General features: G+C 36.9%; 2 protein-coding genes across 2 annotated transcripts; one reads left to right on the top strand and one right to left on the bottom strand.

The window, feature by feature from the left end:
• Window positions 1-153: 153 nt before the first annotated feature.
• Window positions 154-1,893, bottom strand: LOC144425711 (zinc finger MYM-type protein 1-like). Its single transcript, XM_078115233.1, has one exon. It carries the CDS (start codon window positions 1,891-1,893, stop codon window positions 154-156), a length of 1,740 nt encoding a protein of 579 aa, XP_077971359.1.
• Window positions 1,894-7,224: 5,331 nt separating this feature from the next.
• Window positions 7,225-14,449, top strand: LOC120345992 (eukaryotic translation initiation factor 2 subunit 3-like). Its single transcript, XM_039415615.2, has 10 exons — window positions 7,225-7,444; window positions 7,914-8,105; window positions 8,733-8,940; window positions 9,478-9,636; window positions 10,271-10,405; window positions 10,777-10,871; window positions 11,285-11,429; window positions 12,056-12,225; window positions 12,595-12,767; window positions 13,551-14,449. The coding sequence occupies exons 1-10, from the start codon at window positions 7,358-7,360 to the stop codon at window positions 13,615-13,617; spliced, it is 1,431 nt and encodes a 476-aa protein (XP_039271549.1). The 5' UTR covers window positions 7,225-7,357; the 3' UTR covers window positions 13,618-14,449.
• The last annotated feature ends 3,589 nt before the right edge of the window (window positions 14,450-18,038 follow it).

Here is an 18,038-nt window from a genome sequence, read left to right as displayed (position 1 = left end):
TCTACCTCATCCACGTGAACTGGTTTGTTCGGTGGAAGAATTGATAGCAATGAAAAAAATGATGGGTTATCAATGAAGCGTTCCCGAATAGAGCAGCTCAAGCCGTCGACGTAGTGGAGATATACGGAACGTTTAAAATACTGGGATGCTGAATCAGCACAGACATTGTCGCGATAAACTTGTACTTCGACTACTCTGGGTAATTTTCAACTCCTTCAAGCCAGCTATTTCACAAGCTTCTTTGTAAATATTCAATGCGATTTCAGAGTCATTGCGTTCTTCAGCGATAACGCTCTGAAGAGAGGATGTGAGGTTCTTTACTGACGGCACACTGACTCCGACCGCCTGAAGTGCGCGCGCTAGTGGCTCCATTAGTGCCGAATATCGACCAATCAAACATACGGCGTAGATAACCGACGACTTTTCTAGAGCAGATTTCAGAGAAAAAGCCTTCGCCCGCGTCTCACTGTTAGCATCTCTCGCCAAAGAATCAAGAGCCTCAAGTACTCGTTTGAAGTTGCATTTGAAGATTCGGATGCTCTTGTACTTCTCAGACCATCTGGTGGGGCAGAACAAAGGGATGTTAATTCCTAAACCCGCGCGCCTTTTAGGGCTCTCCCTGAAAAAACGAATAGTCTCACGAATGATATCACAGGTGCTTCTGATGATTGCAACTTTACTTTGGTCATTTATTACCAAATTCAAACAATGAGAAGCGCAGTGCACAAATATTGCGCGCGGGTATTTATCACGAATGCGTTTTTGCACACCGCTGACGTGACCTGCCATTGTCGTTGCACCATCATAGCCTTGCCCCACAAGTTTTTGCAAATCCACTCCTATACCAGAGAGGTGGGTCAAAATATTTGAAGAAATTGATTCGGCAGAAACAGAATCCATTTCCACTAATCCTGTGAAGCGCTCGCACACTTCACCACCTTTCACATACCTCAAAACGATGCTTAGTTGTTCTTTCCCAGAAATATCACATGATTCGTCGGCTATTACGGACACAAACGATTTATTAGCCTCCATAACGATATCTTGCACTATCATGTTGCTTGCTACCTTGAGAATTTCATTTTGTATCATCGGGCTTGTATACTTAGCGTTTCCGGCCATTCGAGCGAAATGCCTTTTCAAATCTTCATCCCCTGCGTCGATACGAAATAGAAGAAGGTTCACCAAATTTCCACTATCCCCGGAATGTCCGCGCAAGGGTATGTTACCCGAAGCACAGAACATGACAGTCTTGACAATGGAAGTCATTATTCGTCTGTTTTCTTTTGTTTGCGTAGCATATTGGGCCTCCATGTTTGCACGCACATTTTGACCAGTTTCCATGCTTTTGACACAATTTTTCGCAGCTATATTTGATTCTCGGTGGTAATTTGTGTCTCGATGGGCTACAGCCTTTTCCATAAATTTTTTGTAGTCAATGCATGGTCTTGTAACAAAGGCAGTGTCCCTGAGAGTTCCATGCTTCAAACGTGCTTGCATGACTATGCATATCTTACACAAACCACCCCCATCAGAGAGTTGGGTGTAAACTAACCAACTGCAAAATCTGTTATCGTCAAGCCATTTTTTGAGAAATTTACGACGACTTTGTCTAACAGTATCCAGAATCGTCACGTTTTTCGGACCATCCGAAGTTAGAAGCCTGTATCTCTCCGCATCGGTAAGCTGTGTATGTTTCTTAAGAATGAATCCAAGATCGTTTGTTTTTCCTTCGTTGATCATTAGTTCATCTTCGGGAATAGAAGTGATAGACGTAACTGACGTAACCGGTGCATCCACAGCCTGAGAAGCGCTTATTGATGTATTTGAGGGAAGCGAGTCTTTATTTCGCTGGAAAAAACTATCTAATTTCGCCTGTTTAAATTTAGCCATCGAAGTAATTGGTCATCAAAATCCAAGCGTTTCGAATAAAAATCCGGCGAGAACAAATCAAGACCGAGTAACTGACCGAAAGCTTGCGAAACAGTCTTTCCCATACGGCTCATAAGAGCGAACGGTCAAGTCTTTGTGACGTAACAATGACAATCAGCAAGCGTGACGAGACAAGATGCCACAAAACTGGTGGATTAGGAATGGAATTCTTGAAAATTTTTTTGGGGAGGGGCCATGGCCCCTCTGCCCCCCCCCCCCCTGGCTACGCCTATGGGCAGGGGTTCTCAAACCTTTGGTGTTGCGGAGCCCTTGAAAGGTTGAATATTATTCGCGGAGCCCCAAAATAAATTTTAAAATTGTTACTTTCAGATTATTGTTCCCGAGCAAGTGAAGAGTACTTTATTTATTCTAAATGCTGAACCTTTTTTAATAGGGTTAACACAAGTCATAAATAAATCTAAATTTTATACTAAAGCTGTAAATTTGACACTTGACGAACATATTAATAAATTAGGGATCGAATCTTTTCTTTTTTGACATTTTTGGAAGACTTAATTAAAAGGCCGTTAGTAACGTGCGCTACTTCATTTTGTTACAATCGCCGATTTTTTCCGTCAGCATGGCGTGTTTTAAACATCTTTACGCCGCTGTTTATTCTACCTAAATCAAAAATTTCCCTCGGCATATACATGTATTGTTACACAATGACGACGTTAATTGCTTTTTTGTTCTCGTGGAGAATTATGAGTTCAATGTGAAAAACATGTTACCATATTATAGTCATCGGCGACGAAATGCTAAAAATAATAATCAGTAAAAAGGTAAATCCACAACTCAAATTTCTTGATTGGAAAGCGGCATTCTAAAATATTTAAACTGAAACTTAAAATGGAAGATCACACTTTGGTTTCAGCAGACTCACCTCAGATAGAAAACGCTTCTATAGACATTGTAAATCACAAAATTTGGTGTTATGTTAGGTATTCATCGTAGTAGCTGCGAAATCGAAACACAGTCAATTATGCGCGCGATTTACCTTTTTTTTCATTCTGAAACTACCGACACAGCCGCACGCAATCAATGGTGCGCGCGATCCGCGATGTACCTTTTTTCATTCTGAAACTACCGACGGAGCTGAATGCAATAAAATAATTTTCAATTGTTCGTATTTTCCCCAGACATTGTGATTTTTTAAACAGCGATATCTTGCTTAAAAATAATCTCAAGTGCGAAAGAACAAATCAAGTTTGACAAATCCCAAGATCGCAAAAATACGACACCAATTTATTTATAGTTGGCAGTTTATCACATATTTTATGTTATTTTAGAATAGTATTCTTTCATTTTAGTAATCCTAATAGTAATCTCGAATCAAACGTGAGTAACGATGAGCACAACTACATTATACCGACAAGACACGTCAAATGCTCCATCGGTCTTGGATTGAATATTTTACGCAACAGAAATCTCGTTATCCGTTTTTTTAATCGCGAAAAATGTTGCGCGGAAATTTCCGATTCCAATTTTGAACCACCTTCCTTTTAAGAATCCTGGCTGCGCTACTGCTCATAAATAATGTCATTTTTTAATTCCGGCCCTTTACCATATTTCGAGGCTATATTGTTGTCAGATGTTATCAAAGCTGTTAATGCTTCTTTGAACAGTTACAAAATTTTGAGTCAGTATTTTGAAGAGTAATCGAATAGCTCGCGGAGCCCCTGGGTTTCTCTCGCGGAGCCCTGGGGCTCCGTACGGAGCACTTTGAGAACCTATGCCCTAGGGAACCCTATAGACTCACAGAACCCCACTACATGTGTTGCGGAACCCTAGGGTTCCGCGGAACCCCTGTTGAAGAGCACTGAACTAAGTTATGAAAAGGCTCAGAAAAGTGATTTGGATATTATTCCCAGTGATATCATAGAAGTTGTTAATTTTGTTCGGCCTCATTCCAGAAGCATAGAATGTTTTCAGAAATTTGAGACATAAACATATATATATCCAACCACAAGAATTGAGTTTCTTATGTATTAAAAATGTAGAATGGGCGGGGTGTACGAGTTTTTAAGAAAGGGTGTAGGTAAGCTACCATTCCAAAAACGATTGACCAGCACTGTTATAGACTCTGGGATATGAATGAAAACTTGTGAAACCCGTGGATTGTACTGGCAGAATCCCATATGAAAACCACTGTTTTAGAGTAATAGCACATGTTGTTATTATATCGTCGTTAATAAAAATATGTTCCTATATCTCAGTTGTTCTTAACGTTTGTGGACCTGCCGAATCGTCTGCGGACTTTCGTTGTATTCCAACGTTTTTAAACAGGTAAAACCAGAGGCGCAACTTGATTTTATGATTTTGTGCGGTTTAACAAAAAGCAACAGTCAGTATAAATTTGTTAAGTTTTTGTTGGGCATAGTCTGTGATTTTATGTTTATATTTAAAGGACATGCAATAACAAAGGGGTGTCAACCACCTACTGCCTGAGTGCACCACTAGTTATAACAGCATAAATTGCAACAAGAGAACAGTTAGCTGCGTGTAATCATCCGACAGAGCACATTTTTAGTTGACATATTTTTTTCATAAACAACATTAGATATCAATACACTGTGCCGAAATAATCAGTGTTGTGCTACAACAAAGTTGTGGGACTAGAAAAAGGAACATACGCAAAGCAAAAGTTGCAACTTTGTTAAGATATGAATTGATGCCTCGAAAGCCTTGATGGCCAAAGTCCGCCATTGCCGGACTTCAAACATTGTTTTACAGAATAGAAATACAATTTTACTCAGCGCCGTCCAGGCCGTTTATTAAGGCCGTCCAGGATGGGTGATGCTATTTTTTAATCAAAACTGCTATATTATTATTCTTTGCTGTGAATTCTATCATTTAGTGAAATTATTACACGCCCTGATATAAGATTCATTCATGTACACTTAGTTCCAATTTTCAACTTATCTTTAACACTGAGCTACATTTTATTAGTAGATTTGAATAAGGTGTCATTCAACAAAATATTAGGCTTGAACCCCAGAGGTTTGACATAACAACCTAACATATTTTGTAGCTATAAGCAGAAAGAATCTGAAAACGATATCATACAGAACACCCGCGACATCTGTGATGATACATCGAGTTTTCAATGTATCCAAAGTATAACATTGACGGGCCTAAAAAAACTTATATTATATCTGCGAGAAACTATACCGAGTTATATACTGTTTTATGAAATGTCTTGCTGTTGAAGTTTGGATATATGCGGTAAACTATAGTAATTTTAACACAATTGAACTGCTGGATAATATAATGAATTCATGATAAACATTTATTTCATAGGGATTAAGACAAAAAAAAATCTAGAAGAGGACCTTCGTCGAACCCCTGTAATAGCTCCACCGAACCTCGGGTTCAAAACAACACAATGTCAAAAACGATCGTTATGTCCAGTTCGTGTCCAATAACATAATCTCTTTCCACGAAATAGCTGGTGTAGTCGTTAGTTTTTATTAGGCTCGGCAGCAGTGGCGTAGCAAGACTCTCGTGCTCGTAGCAAGACTCCCAGAGGCTCTTATCTTAACCTTTGCGATCGTGTCGAACCCCTACGTTATTCTGCAAGCTTCCGTCAAACCCCGACATTTTGAACAGTAAAAACCAAAGGGCGAAACTAAAACTTAATAAGCGGGAACATAGCATACATAAATTGCAACAAGAGAACGATTAACTCTCATGGTCATCGGATTAAGTGTCTTTTTTGGTTACCTCATTTTTCAAAAATCTCCTGGGAATAAAATTGCCTTTCAGACAAACTTGCAACTAGGGCCGGTTTCAAGCCGATTTTATCAAATTGAGACCCAAACCTGCTATAGTGGGTGCATTTTTCTGTATTCTGTATGAGGTACAAAATATTACTGAAAATGTGAAATAAAAAGTGAAATAATCTTTCTTATAATATTAATTTGTTATGCACGGTAAATTTAGTAAATTATCGTTATGTCACTATTAGCAATCAAATTCTTCCGTTCTGCTTTATTTCAGAAATTCAGATTAACATTTTTGTACTGTTTTCTAAAAAAGACTTTGAAAATATTTTGAATGATTTTGCTAATAAAAAGTCTTTTTCTGAAAGAGTATAATGTAATTGCCTATTTTGACTATCTTGATGTCACAGGCATGCTAAGCATTAGGAATACGCTCGCCACCGCACCAATGATCATCCTGCGTGGAATCACAGGTTCGAATTCCATGCGTGGACAATTATGTGTGAGAGGATTGCTGCACTCTCCGCCGTCGTAGGGTTGTTCACGTAACCGCTGGTAACTTACGTCTTCCTCCACTATCCATTCGATGCATCTGAAAACCAATAACTGAAAAACTAATTAGCGCTCTTGAAGTATGTGCACCAAGGTGTCACACAACCTGAACCCTAACCTGGTACAACTACCTAGTAGTATATATTTACGGTTAGACTATGATCTAACGAAAGCAAACAAATAAATATTTTTGCAATGAAATTGAACTGAAGCATCACCATTTTACGTCAGAGAGTGTTTTTTATTTCATATTTTTGTAGCAAAAGCAATGATGTATGTATGTATGTATGTATGTATATATGTTTACATGTACATGTTTACATCCTACATGTTTACATGTTTATGTATGTTTACACATACCATAGCCATGCATACCATCCAATCAAAATGTATTTATTAAAATGTATTTGTTAATTGGGACCCAGAGAGTGTTTATGTTACACAAGTTCGACGCCCGAACGATACCCGTTCGTGTCTTTGTCTTTTTTATTTTGAAAGTATGTTTGTGTGTTGAATGTGGGTAAACTGGCGCATGCATATTTACATGTATTAAACCTTTATAAAAGGTTTTGCCAGTTTCTCCGATTTTCTCAATCTTCTGTGTGTTCATTGTTTGTGTTTTGTGTATGATTTTTTTTTTTGCGGGAAAATCAAAATATACTCATAATATATTATATATTATTATATTATAAACTTGCTATTTCGTGGAAATAATTTATTGACATCTAGCGGCGTTGTTGTTTATGGGTTATGTCGTTGCCAAATTCTCATAGTAACATATCATATTATTTTAAAGAAATGAAAATAAAAATATATTACATGCTGAATGTGAATATTTTTTCATTTTCTTGACCTAAATTATGTTATATTATTTATATTTTCAAGAAATGTTGTTTGTATGCATGAAGATCGCACAACACTGAAAGACAAACAAATTAAATCTGGCATGACTCTGAAAAGATCGTGTTATTTCATCATGCTTTTATCATTTTATGTATTTTATTTGGTTCTGAAGTCTGGAATTAGAATTTTTGATTTCGATATTCCTTTGCTTTGTGTGGAATTTTGTAGGAAAATTCTTGTTTTCTTTTGTGAAATTGCGATTTTCTGTTCATTTTCAGCTTATTTATTTGCATTTTGTGTATCAAGTCATGCCAGAAGCAATGACGGATTTAAACGGTGAAATCGTAATTGAGCCAAAAGTTCCCAAGTTATTAAAACAAAATTTAGATACGTTGGTAAGTTGTTTTTTGTTTATTAATTGGTACCGTAATATGAGACGAGCTTGTTTAATTTTCGTGCAGCTTATTGCTGTATTGCTATTGTGAGTTGAAATTTTTCATTGTGCTTTTTCACCGTTTTTGAGCATGGAATGTTAATACAGCAATACCAGTACCGTACTGCAATAAGGCACACTTAACACAATAACAAGTCTGCAATTGCACTAAACATAAACAGTTATTAAGTTTTTGTGAAACGTACTCAACGAGCAAAATACGGAATGCAACTTACAGACCTATGTTGGGTCTAGTGTAGTTTCTTACCTCAAGTAGGCTACTTCTAGTGGGGGCAGCGTAACAATTTTTGTATATGTCAATCTTAACCTCCATCTGACTGCGGAATCCAAAAATTACGCTACTACTGCTCTACAATGTCATATGACACTCTTATCTTCAACTAAATTAATTGATATTTCTTTTTACTTAGGACCCTAAAGTATTGACACCTTTGACACCCGAAGTTATCAGCAGACAAGCTACAATAAATATAGGAACAATAGGACATGTCGCACACGGAAAATCCACAGTTGTGAAAGCGATATCTGGAGTTCATACTGTCAGATTCAAGAATGAATTGGAAAGAAATATTACAATCAAACTGGGATATGCAAATGCAAAAGTCAGTGGAGAATACTGCAGAATCTTACCTAATTTTAAAAATTGATTCAATTTCATTGGAGTTTTGCGGAACTTACTACTTTTCTTATAATTTTGTGTTAGTACAGCGATTCCCAAACTTTTTGTTCGTGCGGCACCAACTTATTAGAAAAAAAAACTCATGGCACACATATATGAAAACTCAATTCAATTTTGTGATCGGTAACATGTACTTTTAAAGTTTGTAAACATGTAGGCCTTTGGGAACTGCTCTGTTTGTGGATTATTATGCAGACTCTAATGCAGTGATGCTGTATCAATACTGAGAATGTTTACCTGAATAGGTTCAAGAGTGATGTTGTTAAAGTAGTTGTATAAATCATGTTTTATATTTGAAATATTATGTCTAGTTTTATGCGAATTAAATTTTGTATCTCAACTATGTTTTTTCCTTGTTCACCTTTTTAAACATTGAAAACTGTATTTTGCCATGCTCAATTCTGACATGAGTTTCTTGGATGAATGAAGAAATTGGAGTTTAGTTTCATTCATATTTCAGCCTATTTGAGTAACAACCATAAACATCAAAACAAGAATGCTATAATGGCTAGTGTTTTTAATCCGTCCAACATTTTTTTTATATATTCAGATTTATAAAACAGAGGGACCACGCCCAGAATGTTATTGTGCATGCAGTAGCAACAAAGAAGATGAATTTCCCTGTAATATACCTGGATGTACAGGACCTTTCAAATTAGTTCGTCATGTTTCGTTCGTGGATTGTCCCGGTCACGATATTCTTATGGCAACCATGTTGAATGGAGCTGCTGTTATGGATGCTGCACTTTTATTAATTGGTAAGAGTACCTTCTATCTTCATTTATTTCAACTATAGGGTGGCAAGTGACTATTGAAATATTGTACAGCCTTGCGTATAAGCAGAATCAAAAACCGAAAAAAAAGTTGCCAAACTAAAGGGTGGCATATACACACATGACCTTGATCACACTAAAAATTGGGCTTCTATGCACATAACTGAACGCACTAGAAATTTGCCTTATACACACTTAACTATGATCAAACTACCAAGTACCAACGATATGACATTATGCCAACTTCATTCCAACAGCTACAAGTTCTCACGATGAGCAAGCACAAAATTACGCCAAGCGCTTGGCATGACAGCAATAACAGTCTGTGATTGTTTGTCATACACGTGATTGACGTGTTACGTTTTGTAGGGTCTGCTTTTATGCGAATTTTTATGAATTCATCATTTAGGGGGTCGACTTATATATGAGGTTGGCTTGGTGTGATATTATAGTTGACTTTTTTACCAATGTTTTGGAATATCTAGTTTATATGAACCATAATATGTTTACTGTTTATTTCAGCTGGAAATGAATCTTGTCCTCAACCACAAACTTCAGAACATCTTGCTGCAATCGAAATTATGAAACTGAAGCACATAATTATATTACAAAATAAAATTGATTTGGTCAAAGAAAGTCAAGCGAGAGAGCAATATCAACAAATTGAAAAATTTGTTCAAGGTAGGGTATTATGATGATGGTAGTTTAGATGGCTTTAGATGACTTTAGTGGTTAAATCAACTTGGATTTCATGCTAGCTTGTTGTTGATTATGGTTGTACTTGTATCTTGTTATAGTTAACTTTTAAAACACATCGATTGTGAATTATTCACTGTTTGCTATTCATAACTTGTTTTATCGAGATACTATATGTGATGGATTCTTTCTATGTCTGTATTGCTGCATGCTCGTAAGAAAGAGATAATTCAATTTCAAAAACATGTCAGTTAATACTATCTCTAATCTTTTGATCGACGGTTGGCACATTCTTCTTGGAACACGCTCAACATTGCACTGATTACCTTTTGCAAGTTTGCAATCTTGTGGAGGATAATCATGTGTAAGAGAATTGATTACATGACGCCCTGCTGTTGTAGAGTGGTTCACCAACCCGCTGACAAATGTCTTTCCCCCAGTCACCTAAGACTAATACCTGCTCAACTATTCCCATACCTGACATGGACTGGTACCAGGACTGGAGGCCATGGTTTGCCATATGCTGAAGTCATCTTATAATCTTTCCCATTCTATCCAATGCTAGTAAGTTTACTATTCATTGCCTATAATATTATTTGTTTACATTGTTTTATTATAGGTACAGTAGCAGAAGGTGCTCCAATTATTCCTATCTCGGCACAACTCAAATATAACATAGAAGTTGTTTGTGAATATATTGTGAAAAAGATTCCTATTCCTGTCAGAGACTTCACATCACAACCAAGGTTGATTGGTAAGAAATTTTATTGAAAAATATGCATAAAAGCAACTTGCGCTACCTTGTTTTTCTGTCCTGTTTGAGGCTAAAAATACTTCTCAGATTATGTGCCTATGTTGAATTAGATGTCATTGTCGAATTGCTATCTTAAAGGCCTGCAAAATTAAAAAAAATCACAGGGTATCGCTAGAAAAAGTGTCGTTTTTCAAATTATACCAGGAAACTACTACTGTAAGATTATGATTAAGTCTTCCATCTCAAAGAGAGGAGCAAAGCACCTAATTATTCAACATGCATTGAATTCTCCATATATTTCTAGTTATAAATGTTTTATATAGGGTTGATGTAATAAATTGGCTGGTTGGCTAATCATACCCTATTTTCAGTTATTCGATCTTTTGATGTAAATAAACCTGGTTGCGAAGTAATAGATTTGAAAGGTGGTGTTGCTGGTGGAAGTATATTGAAAGGTGTTTTGAAGGTAATATCAATTTGCTTAATTGTGTTTTTTGTTTTTCACTCCAAACATGGTTGTAGCTCGGTCCAACGTTCAACTTGGCCACTAGTTCCCAACCAATTTTTGTACATTAGTACCCCTTCCGTTACCCATATAAACTGTTTTCATTTGTTGTTCAATATTTAATGGATCGTTAGCTAGTTTTATGTGCACCCACACTCTATATATCGTACAGTGCATAATTATGTATACAATAATACAGAAAGAATACCGGTAAGTAGAAAATGTTAGTAATACTACTTTCAACTATGAAGTGCGAATTCTTCCCTGCCCAGTCAACCCTGCGCAAGGAGTGGGGACATCGTGCCCACACTTCGTCTTACAGTGTCAAAATGAACAATAATTGTAATTTGTAATTCTCGACTTGTAACGGACAGGTTGGTCAAGAAATAGAAATTCGACCTGGAATCGTATCAAAAGATTCTGAAGGAAAACTTGAAGTTCGTCCTATATTTTCGAAAGTTATGTCATTATTTGCAGAACACAATGACTTGCAATATGCTGTTCCTGGTGGTTTGATTGGTGAGTAGATTGAAATGAACTGGAGGGCCCATAACTACTGCTAAAGCAGTGGTTCTCAACCTTTTACTGACCGCGCACCACTTCACTGTTTTTTTACTCTGGCTGCGTACCACTGAAAAGCCCCTTTTTGGCGCGAGGAACAATGGCACAAGACAGGCGCTATGGGAGTATTTTATAATGTGCCACCCCTTAGTAACATAATTCGCAAGATGGACGAAAACATTCCCAACTCGATTCGTTCGTGGACAATAGCTGGCGAGGGTGATCTCTAAAGACTGGAATGGCTCATGAGACGTTTCTCCGACCTTTGACCCCAGAAAAATTCTTCCTATACTTCACTATTGCCAAATTTTTTATACTTATTTTAAGAACGTTTTGATGTGTTGGCTCTTATAAGCTGGTTTACGAGTTTAAAAACCCTAATTCTTATTAAAATTAATCAACCATAAGCCGCTTACAGTCACTGATAGCTCAGTTTAGATTAGTCTATCGTCAACATGCATCATGTATGTGTATTTTACTATTTTTATTATGCTGTCAAAATATCTCATTATTGTCACGCTTACTTTCTGTTGATAATACTATGCTGGTGAAAATTGAATGATCTGGTTGTTTTTGTTACCAAGGTGTTGGAACAAGAGTGGATCCAACTCTCTGCAGGGCTGATAGAATGGTGGGTCATGTACTTGGAGCTGTTGGTTCATTGCCTGATATATTTACTGAAATCGAAATCTCGTATTTCTTACTTCGGCGCTTACTAGGAGTCAAAACTGAAGGAGACAAAAAAGGAGCAAGAGTAAGTGATCATTCGTTTTCAGTAACATTTGCGAAAAGTTTACATCAGGGTTAGATTTATTTGATTACTTTGCTTCTAGTTGTTTTTCACAATCTTGATCTGCAACAGGGTTTATTAAAATGAACAATTTAACAGGAATATTTGTCAATTCATTACGTGCTTCCCATGCAACAGTGTTTTGACGTGTATAATATTAATTAAGAATATTGTGACCAGTTGCTTATTTGAGTAGACGTAAAAATGACAGTAAAATTCGTATGTATTTAATATCTTATTTTTTGTGTTTCGTTTAATGACTCTGTTGGGGAAACATACCCGGTCTGAAAGAAGATAATTTCTTTATTTCATGATGACATTTGTTTATTTCAGGTTCAAAAACTTGCAAAAAATGAGGTTTTGATGGTAAATATAGGTTCTCTTTCAACTGGAGGCAGAGTATTGGCTATCAGGGCTGATTTAGCTAAAGTAATGTTGACTGGTCCAGTATGTACAGACGTTGGTGAAAAAATTGCCCTCAGTCGACGGGTTGATAAACATTGGAGGTATGTTTGTGTCATCATGATAGATTTTAACGAGTCCAACTTCCGCTGGTGATAAAGCTAGGTCAGGTGATAGATAGATGATTATGGTCATAGATTCAAATTTTTTACTGCTCTATGTACTTATGATATTCACTCTTTTCATCAGTTTTTTTACGTTTGTTTCCTGGTTTATGCCATGTACCCATCTTCTTTTCTTGGGTATAATATATTGGATTGGTTATATAGTATATACATCAGCAGTGTGCAACCTCAATACAGGAGGGCCATATACAATTAAATGGCTAATTCTGTGGGCCAAATGTTTATTTAACATAGGCTTTCTAATAGTTGCAGGCACCAAAATTTTGGTAATTGATCCTATGACATGTGTTGTTCGTTTCGCACAAGCTACCACCTGTTAGGGCATTGTAACATCATAAACATGGGTAATAAATTGGACTCAGGTACGGTATAGGCTTTGCAACCCAAAGGGATTGGAATCTAACCTAACGTACCAGATTAAACTAAGTTAAAAACTCGTTTCATGAGCCCCATTCCACTTGAAATTGGCATGTATTCGTAAGCCGCACAATGTTTTCTTGTGTGTCGCAGGTTGCACACCCCTGTTCTGCATTACAGCGGCTTCTTGTGTATCTTGAAAAACAATAAGAAAACCGATTTTTATTAAGTATTAAAAATTAATTTCTGAAGCATTTATGAAGTATTAAAAATTAATTTCTGTACAATAAATACATCATTCAAATAATATACGATATAAACTAGTTGGGCATTTTGTTTGTTCAGATTGATTGGTTGGGGTCAGATAAGAAGAGGCACGAGGGTTAATCCGAAAGAGCAGAACGAAGAATGAAACGAACCATTTTGAACGAAATACATTCAAATCTATCATTATTTTAAATAGAACTTGTCAGTCATGGAGCTTGTGACAGATGACTGGAAATACAATATTGTAAAGTGTGATATTGACCGGCTTCGTTTATTTGTGAAACGTCTCTTTGAGCCTATAATTGATTGTTGCTTATTATTCTACTAGTCTAATATAAAATTAATATTATGTAGCACCATGCGAGCAGGTCCATTACATGACAAGGTGGTCAGTTGTCTTATTGGCTCCTGTGGTAAATAGGAGAAGTCATAACTTATTTGGGTTGGTTTATCGAAATTCGATGGTGTTTTGATAACTGATACACATTTTGCTTCCATCGAGGCTGTACAGAGTATTACTAAGTAATTGGTAGTTATTCAATTCTCTTTGGTTCAAAGTAGCCTGTTTAATTCGTATCATCCTAGTAGGTGTTACAGACCATGGTAAACCATAACAGGAGGGAAACCATATCTTGGATCACCAACATGCTATACACTGAAAAGCCCATTTAGAATGAAATTTGGAATGGGAATTGTGTAAACTCAAATACTGCACAATCTTGATTTTTGTGTGGATACAGTTTCCATTTATTCATGTAATGGTGATAATATTTGATTGGTCGACATCTTCTTCGACAGTACTCTTATCACTTTTGACAGCATATTGATGAATTTACGGTTTATTATTAGACTGTTCCTTACTTGGTGACATAATTTTATTGCAAATGGTGGATGCAGTGCTTTTCCTCTAATCATTTATCTTGCATTTAAAATGCCTGAATCTATTGGGATTTGAAAATCATATTTGACGTTTTGCATATTTGTAGTCTTTAATTATAGTTGGGTAATAGACCAGTGGGAATAGTTTTGACATACCGTTAATCTGAACTTTCTCATTTCTTGAGGCATGCATATATACAAATAGTCTTAATGCTAGAAAAGGCTACAACGCTGTGGTAAATGATGTTTGATTATGCACTCGCTCTTAGCGCTGGTACGACCATGTGACCTGGTTAGCGTTTAAAGTGTTCAGAAAGCGACCTTCGAGTTTTGTTAGCAACTAACTAGGATCACCTTATTCGGGAAGAGACAAAGCGGGGGTGTTCAGCCTTTTTCGTAGGCCGCGTAGGCGAGTCAGTTATCGATAACTGGGTAAAACCGTGGGCCGCACCTTCATTTAACATGGGCTCTCTGTTAGTTGCTGTCAACGACTAGTGTCTTTTTGTTATTGATCTTATGGCATTATTGGAGGTCCTTGCAGAAATGATGAGTTGAAACGCAAAAATGTTTGAAAACTTATTCAAATTTAAACAAATTGTGTGAGAAATTTGCTGCTGGATTATTTTTCCGACTACCTTCATCCAAATTTGCTTTAACGTAAGTGCTAGCAATTCGATATATATCCATTTCGAAGTCTTTGTTTTTCAGGCGGTTTATAAAGTCCATTTTAGAAAAAAATATGTTGAGCCAAAAATTCTCTTTCCAATATATGTGGAAAGTTATCTCGGTTGAGATGTTTTCGGTAAAGATCGCTAGGATTCATTTCTAAATAATTTACTGTCAAATCTTACTCTAGATTCGATTTAGACGAAATCAACTGATAGGTTAGAACCAAAACTTATTTAGCTTTTGTATCTCTCAATATAATTTTTTTTAAACTTCTACCCAATTGCCTAATCTTCGATTGCCCGTTCTTACCAGCTCATTAGCGTCTGCTCCGCACTTTCCTCAAATTGTGACAGCTTTCTGAATCGCGTTGTTTGCTTCGCTGTTAGGAGATTGTAACGCCATATGCATAGATAATAAATTGGACTCGGATGTAAGCTTTGGCTCGCGGGTCGCACTTTGCTCACCCCTGAGATAAAGGATTATAGTGTGCGAATTGGGGCCTTGCTTCAGTTGCCTAGTCAAGTATGGGAATGGTCAACTAATCACAAGTTTCAAATTCGTAAAATTGGATGCGGGAAACCGTCTCCGGCTGACAATTACTTGGAGTCTGCGTCGGTCGGGAGTACGCAATGCTCTCACACAAGAATAATCTTCACGGGATAAAAACTACCAACAAAGATTGAGCAGCGATAGTGTATTCCCAAATACCTTTTGCACAGCGCGGCGCCGCGCCTGAGTATAAATATAATAGAGAAATCCCGTCAGTGTGTGAGTAGCATACCTAGTATAGTATTGCCACCAAGACACGCTAATCGTCCTTCAGATCTCCCCAAAGTTATTTGACAAAACACTCTCTTCAAGTATCTGCTGCTTACTCCAGAGAACGAAAAAGAAGTGTTACACAGTTTTCATCTGACTACAGTTCTAAAACGTACAATAAATTTCCGATATATATTTGTACTTTGAAGTTGTTCCTCTAATATCATGTATTCTGGGGTCATTATAATTTCAATATTTAAGGTCGCCTTTTCTTTTTTCTTAGTTATGAAGTTGGTGTCTAGTGTCTACTTACTTTTGTCAAAACAATATCACTTTTTGCTGTCTAGCGTGTTACCTACAACTTTGGCGATTTCTGGAATGTACCTGAAAAAACATGAACCAATGACAGTTTATATATATATATATGTATTATGCATTTCTATACCAATTTATCAATGTACATTTGTTATATGGCTGTTCTCCTTCAGACCTTTATTCCGGGAAGTATACGAATATAACACGATTATGGATCGTATTTGAAATCTTTATCGAACTCCGCATTTCCGTTGGAGCCGCCACCCTTGTATCTAGAATTGATGGCCCTGATTTTTGACTCGAGCTTTGGATATAATTCCACTAGGTCGTCGGTTGTGGGTTTATAAAAATATTCCAAGTTCCATCCGGGTATTACAGTTATTCCAAGCAAACAATATCTTCCTGGAGCAGGCTTCTTTACAGTTATAGCATGCCAGTCACCTGTTAAATTGTTGAAAGATAAAAAAAAAACTGTTGACTACTTCACTTGGGATAAAAAGTTTCGAATACTGTACAAAATTTCGCTTTGTGCACAGGTGCAAACGCTTTTGTTTAAAGTTTTCCGTTGGCTTTTTTTTCATCTTAGTCGTGACTCAAACTCAGGAATTTAGAATTTTGAAATCCGCGCTATAGGAAGTTTGAAAATATCAAACCGGTTCCTGAGTTTGAGCGTCAATTTGTAAATTCTTTTCAGAGTATGGCTTATTGAAATGATTAAAAAATTCTGCTTGATGGGGACTTAGGGAGCAATTTTCAGAGCGACTAGAGAAATTACCAAAAAGGCTTAAAACTTCACGAAAAAGGTTGCCTTGTTTGACGGAAATGGAATATGCGCTTTTTTATTTGTTCGTATTATCTTAGGGCGTGTACAGAAATGTGTGGAGTCAGAGATGGTATCAACTGATATAATATTGAATAATGGGACAGATTTGACTATTCTTGACCAACTCCAAGAACCTCTGTTAACGTGACCCCGTTTAGGCGTGTCGTTTTCGCCTGACTGTCGCGCAGGTCGGGCGTGTTTTCATTGTTCTGCATTATACTGTTCAAATCCGTCAATTTCTTCTGGGAAATAAGGGATTCTACTTGTCTCCTCGGGCTATCAAACCTGTTGGGTGGCTTTGTAGCACAAAGAATCAACTGAGGTCTTTACAGACCTGACGAGCGCACTTATTTGTGAAACCACACCGCTGCAATTGACCTGAAGGAACGGTGGTTTCTTTTTTAAACAAATCAAAAGTATATGTATATACTCAACAGCTCACCTCTCTTCAAAGGCACTACAAAGGACTTAGCAGCGGGACCTATGTCTTGGTGGGTCAATCGTCCCGTTTGCTTCTCGATGGTGTAGATTCTGCAAGTTGCTCCGTAGTAGTGATGGCGCAATTCATCAGATTTTAGGCGGTAAAAAGGTGTAACTATATCACTCTAAGAAGAAAGGTATGCCGTTTTGAAAATGTTTGATGGCACGTCATTACCAAAATGAATAATGTGTTTACAATATTTTTATTGCTTTTTGTGTAAGTATGTTAAGTTAAGGGTAGGTTAAATAAGTTCAGTTATCATCAACTTATTTCCAATATGTGACTAATTAAAAATCGGTCCCGAATTCTACCAACCTCCAGAAGAAAGTAGATATGTTCTGCAAAATGTCTTGTTGCGTTCATTCCATATCTTTCCGGTAGATTATCGTACGTTTCATCACTTTTGTAAACATCACTTAGCCACCCTGATGTATCGCCAAACGGCTGCGTCATTGAAAGCTTCTCTGTCCAATATCGAACCGTCTAAATAGGTTCGAATTGTTTAATTTAAGTCACCAACATGTGAGCGTTCTCTAATTTATTGTCCCTATAATTCGATTTCTGGCAGTGTCAGGCAAACACTCAACAATCACTCAGAAGTTATGGACAGTCATTGTGATGTTAACCTCTGAGGAAGATT

The sequence above is a fragment of the Styela clava genome, chromosome 8 (genome assembly GCF_964204865.1).
Source record: "Styela clava chromosome 8, kaStyClav1.hap1.2, whole genome shotgun sequence".
NCBI classification, from domain to species: domain Eukaryota; kingdom Metazoa; phylum Chordata; class Ascidiacea; order Stolidobranchia; family Styelidae; genus Styela; species Styela clava.
This window is presented reverse-complemented; position numbering and strand designations above follow the sequence as displayed.

Coding starts and splice junctions, on each gene's coding strand:
- LOC144425711 (XM_078115233.1), bottom strand. CDS start 1,893: ATGGCTAAATTTAAACAGGCGAAATTAGATAGTTTTTTCCAGCGAAAT.
- LOC120345992 (XM_039415615.2), top strand. CDS start 7,358: ATGCCAGAAGCAATGACGGATTTAAACGGTGAAATCGTAATTGAGCCA. Junction 10,406..10,776: donor ATCACAACCAAGGTTGATTG/GTAAGAAATTTT, acceptor CCCTATTTTCAG/TTATTCGATCTTTTGATGTA. Junction 11,430..12,055: donor TGTTCCTGGTGGTTTGATTG/GTGAGTAGATTG, acceptor TTTGTTACCAAG/GTGTTGGAACAAGAGTGGAT.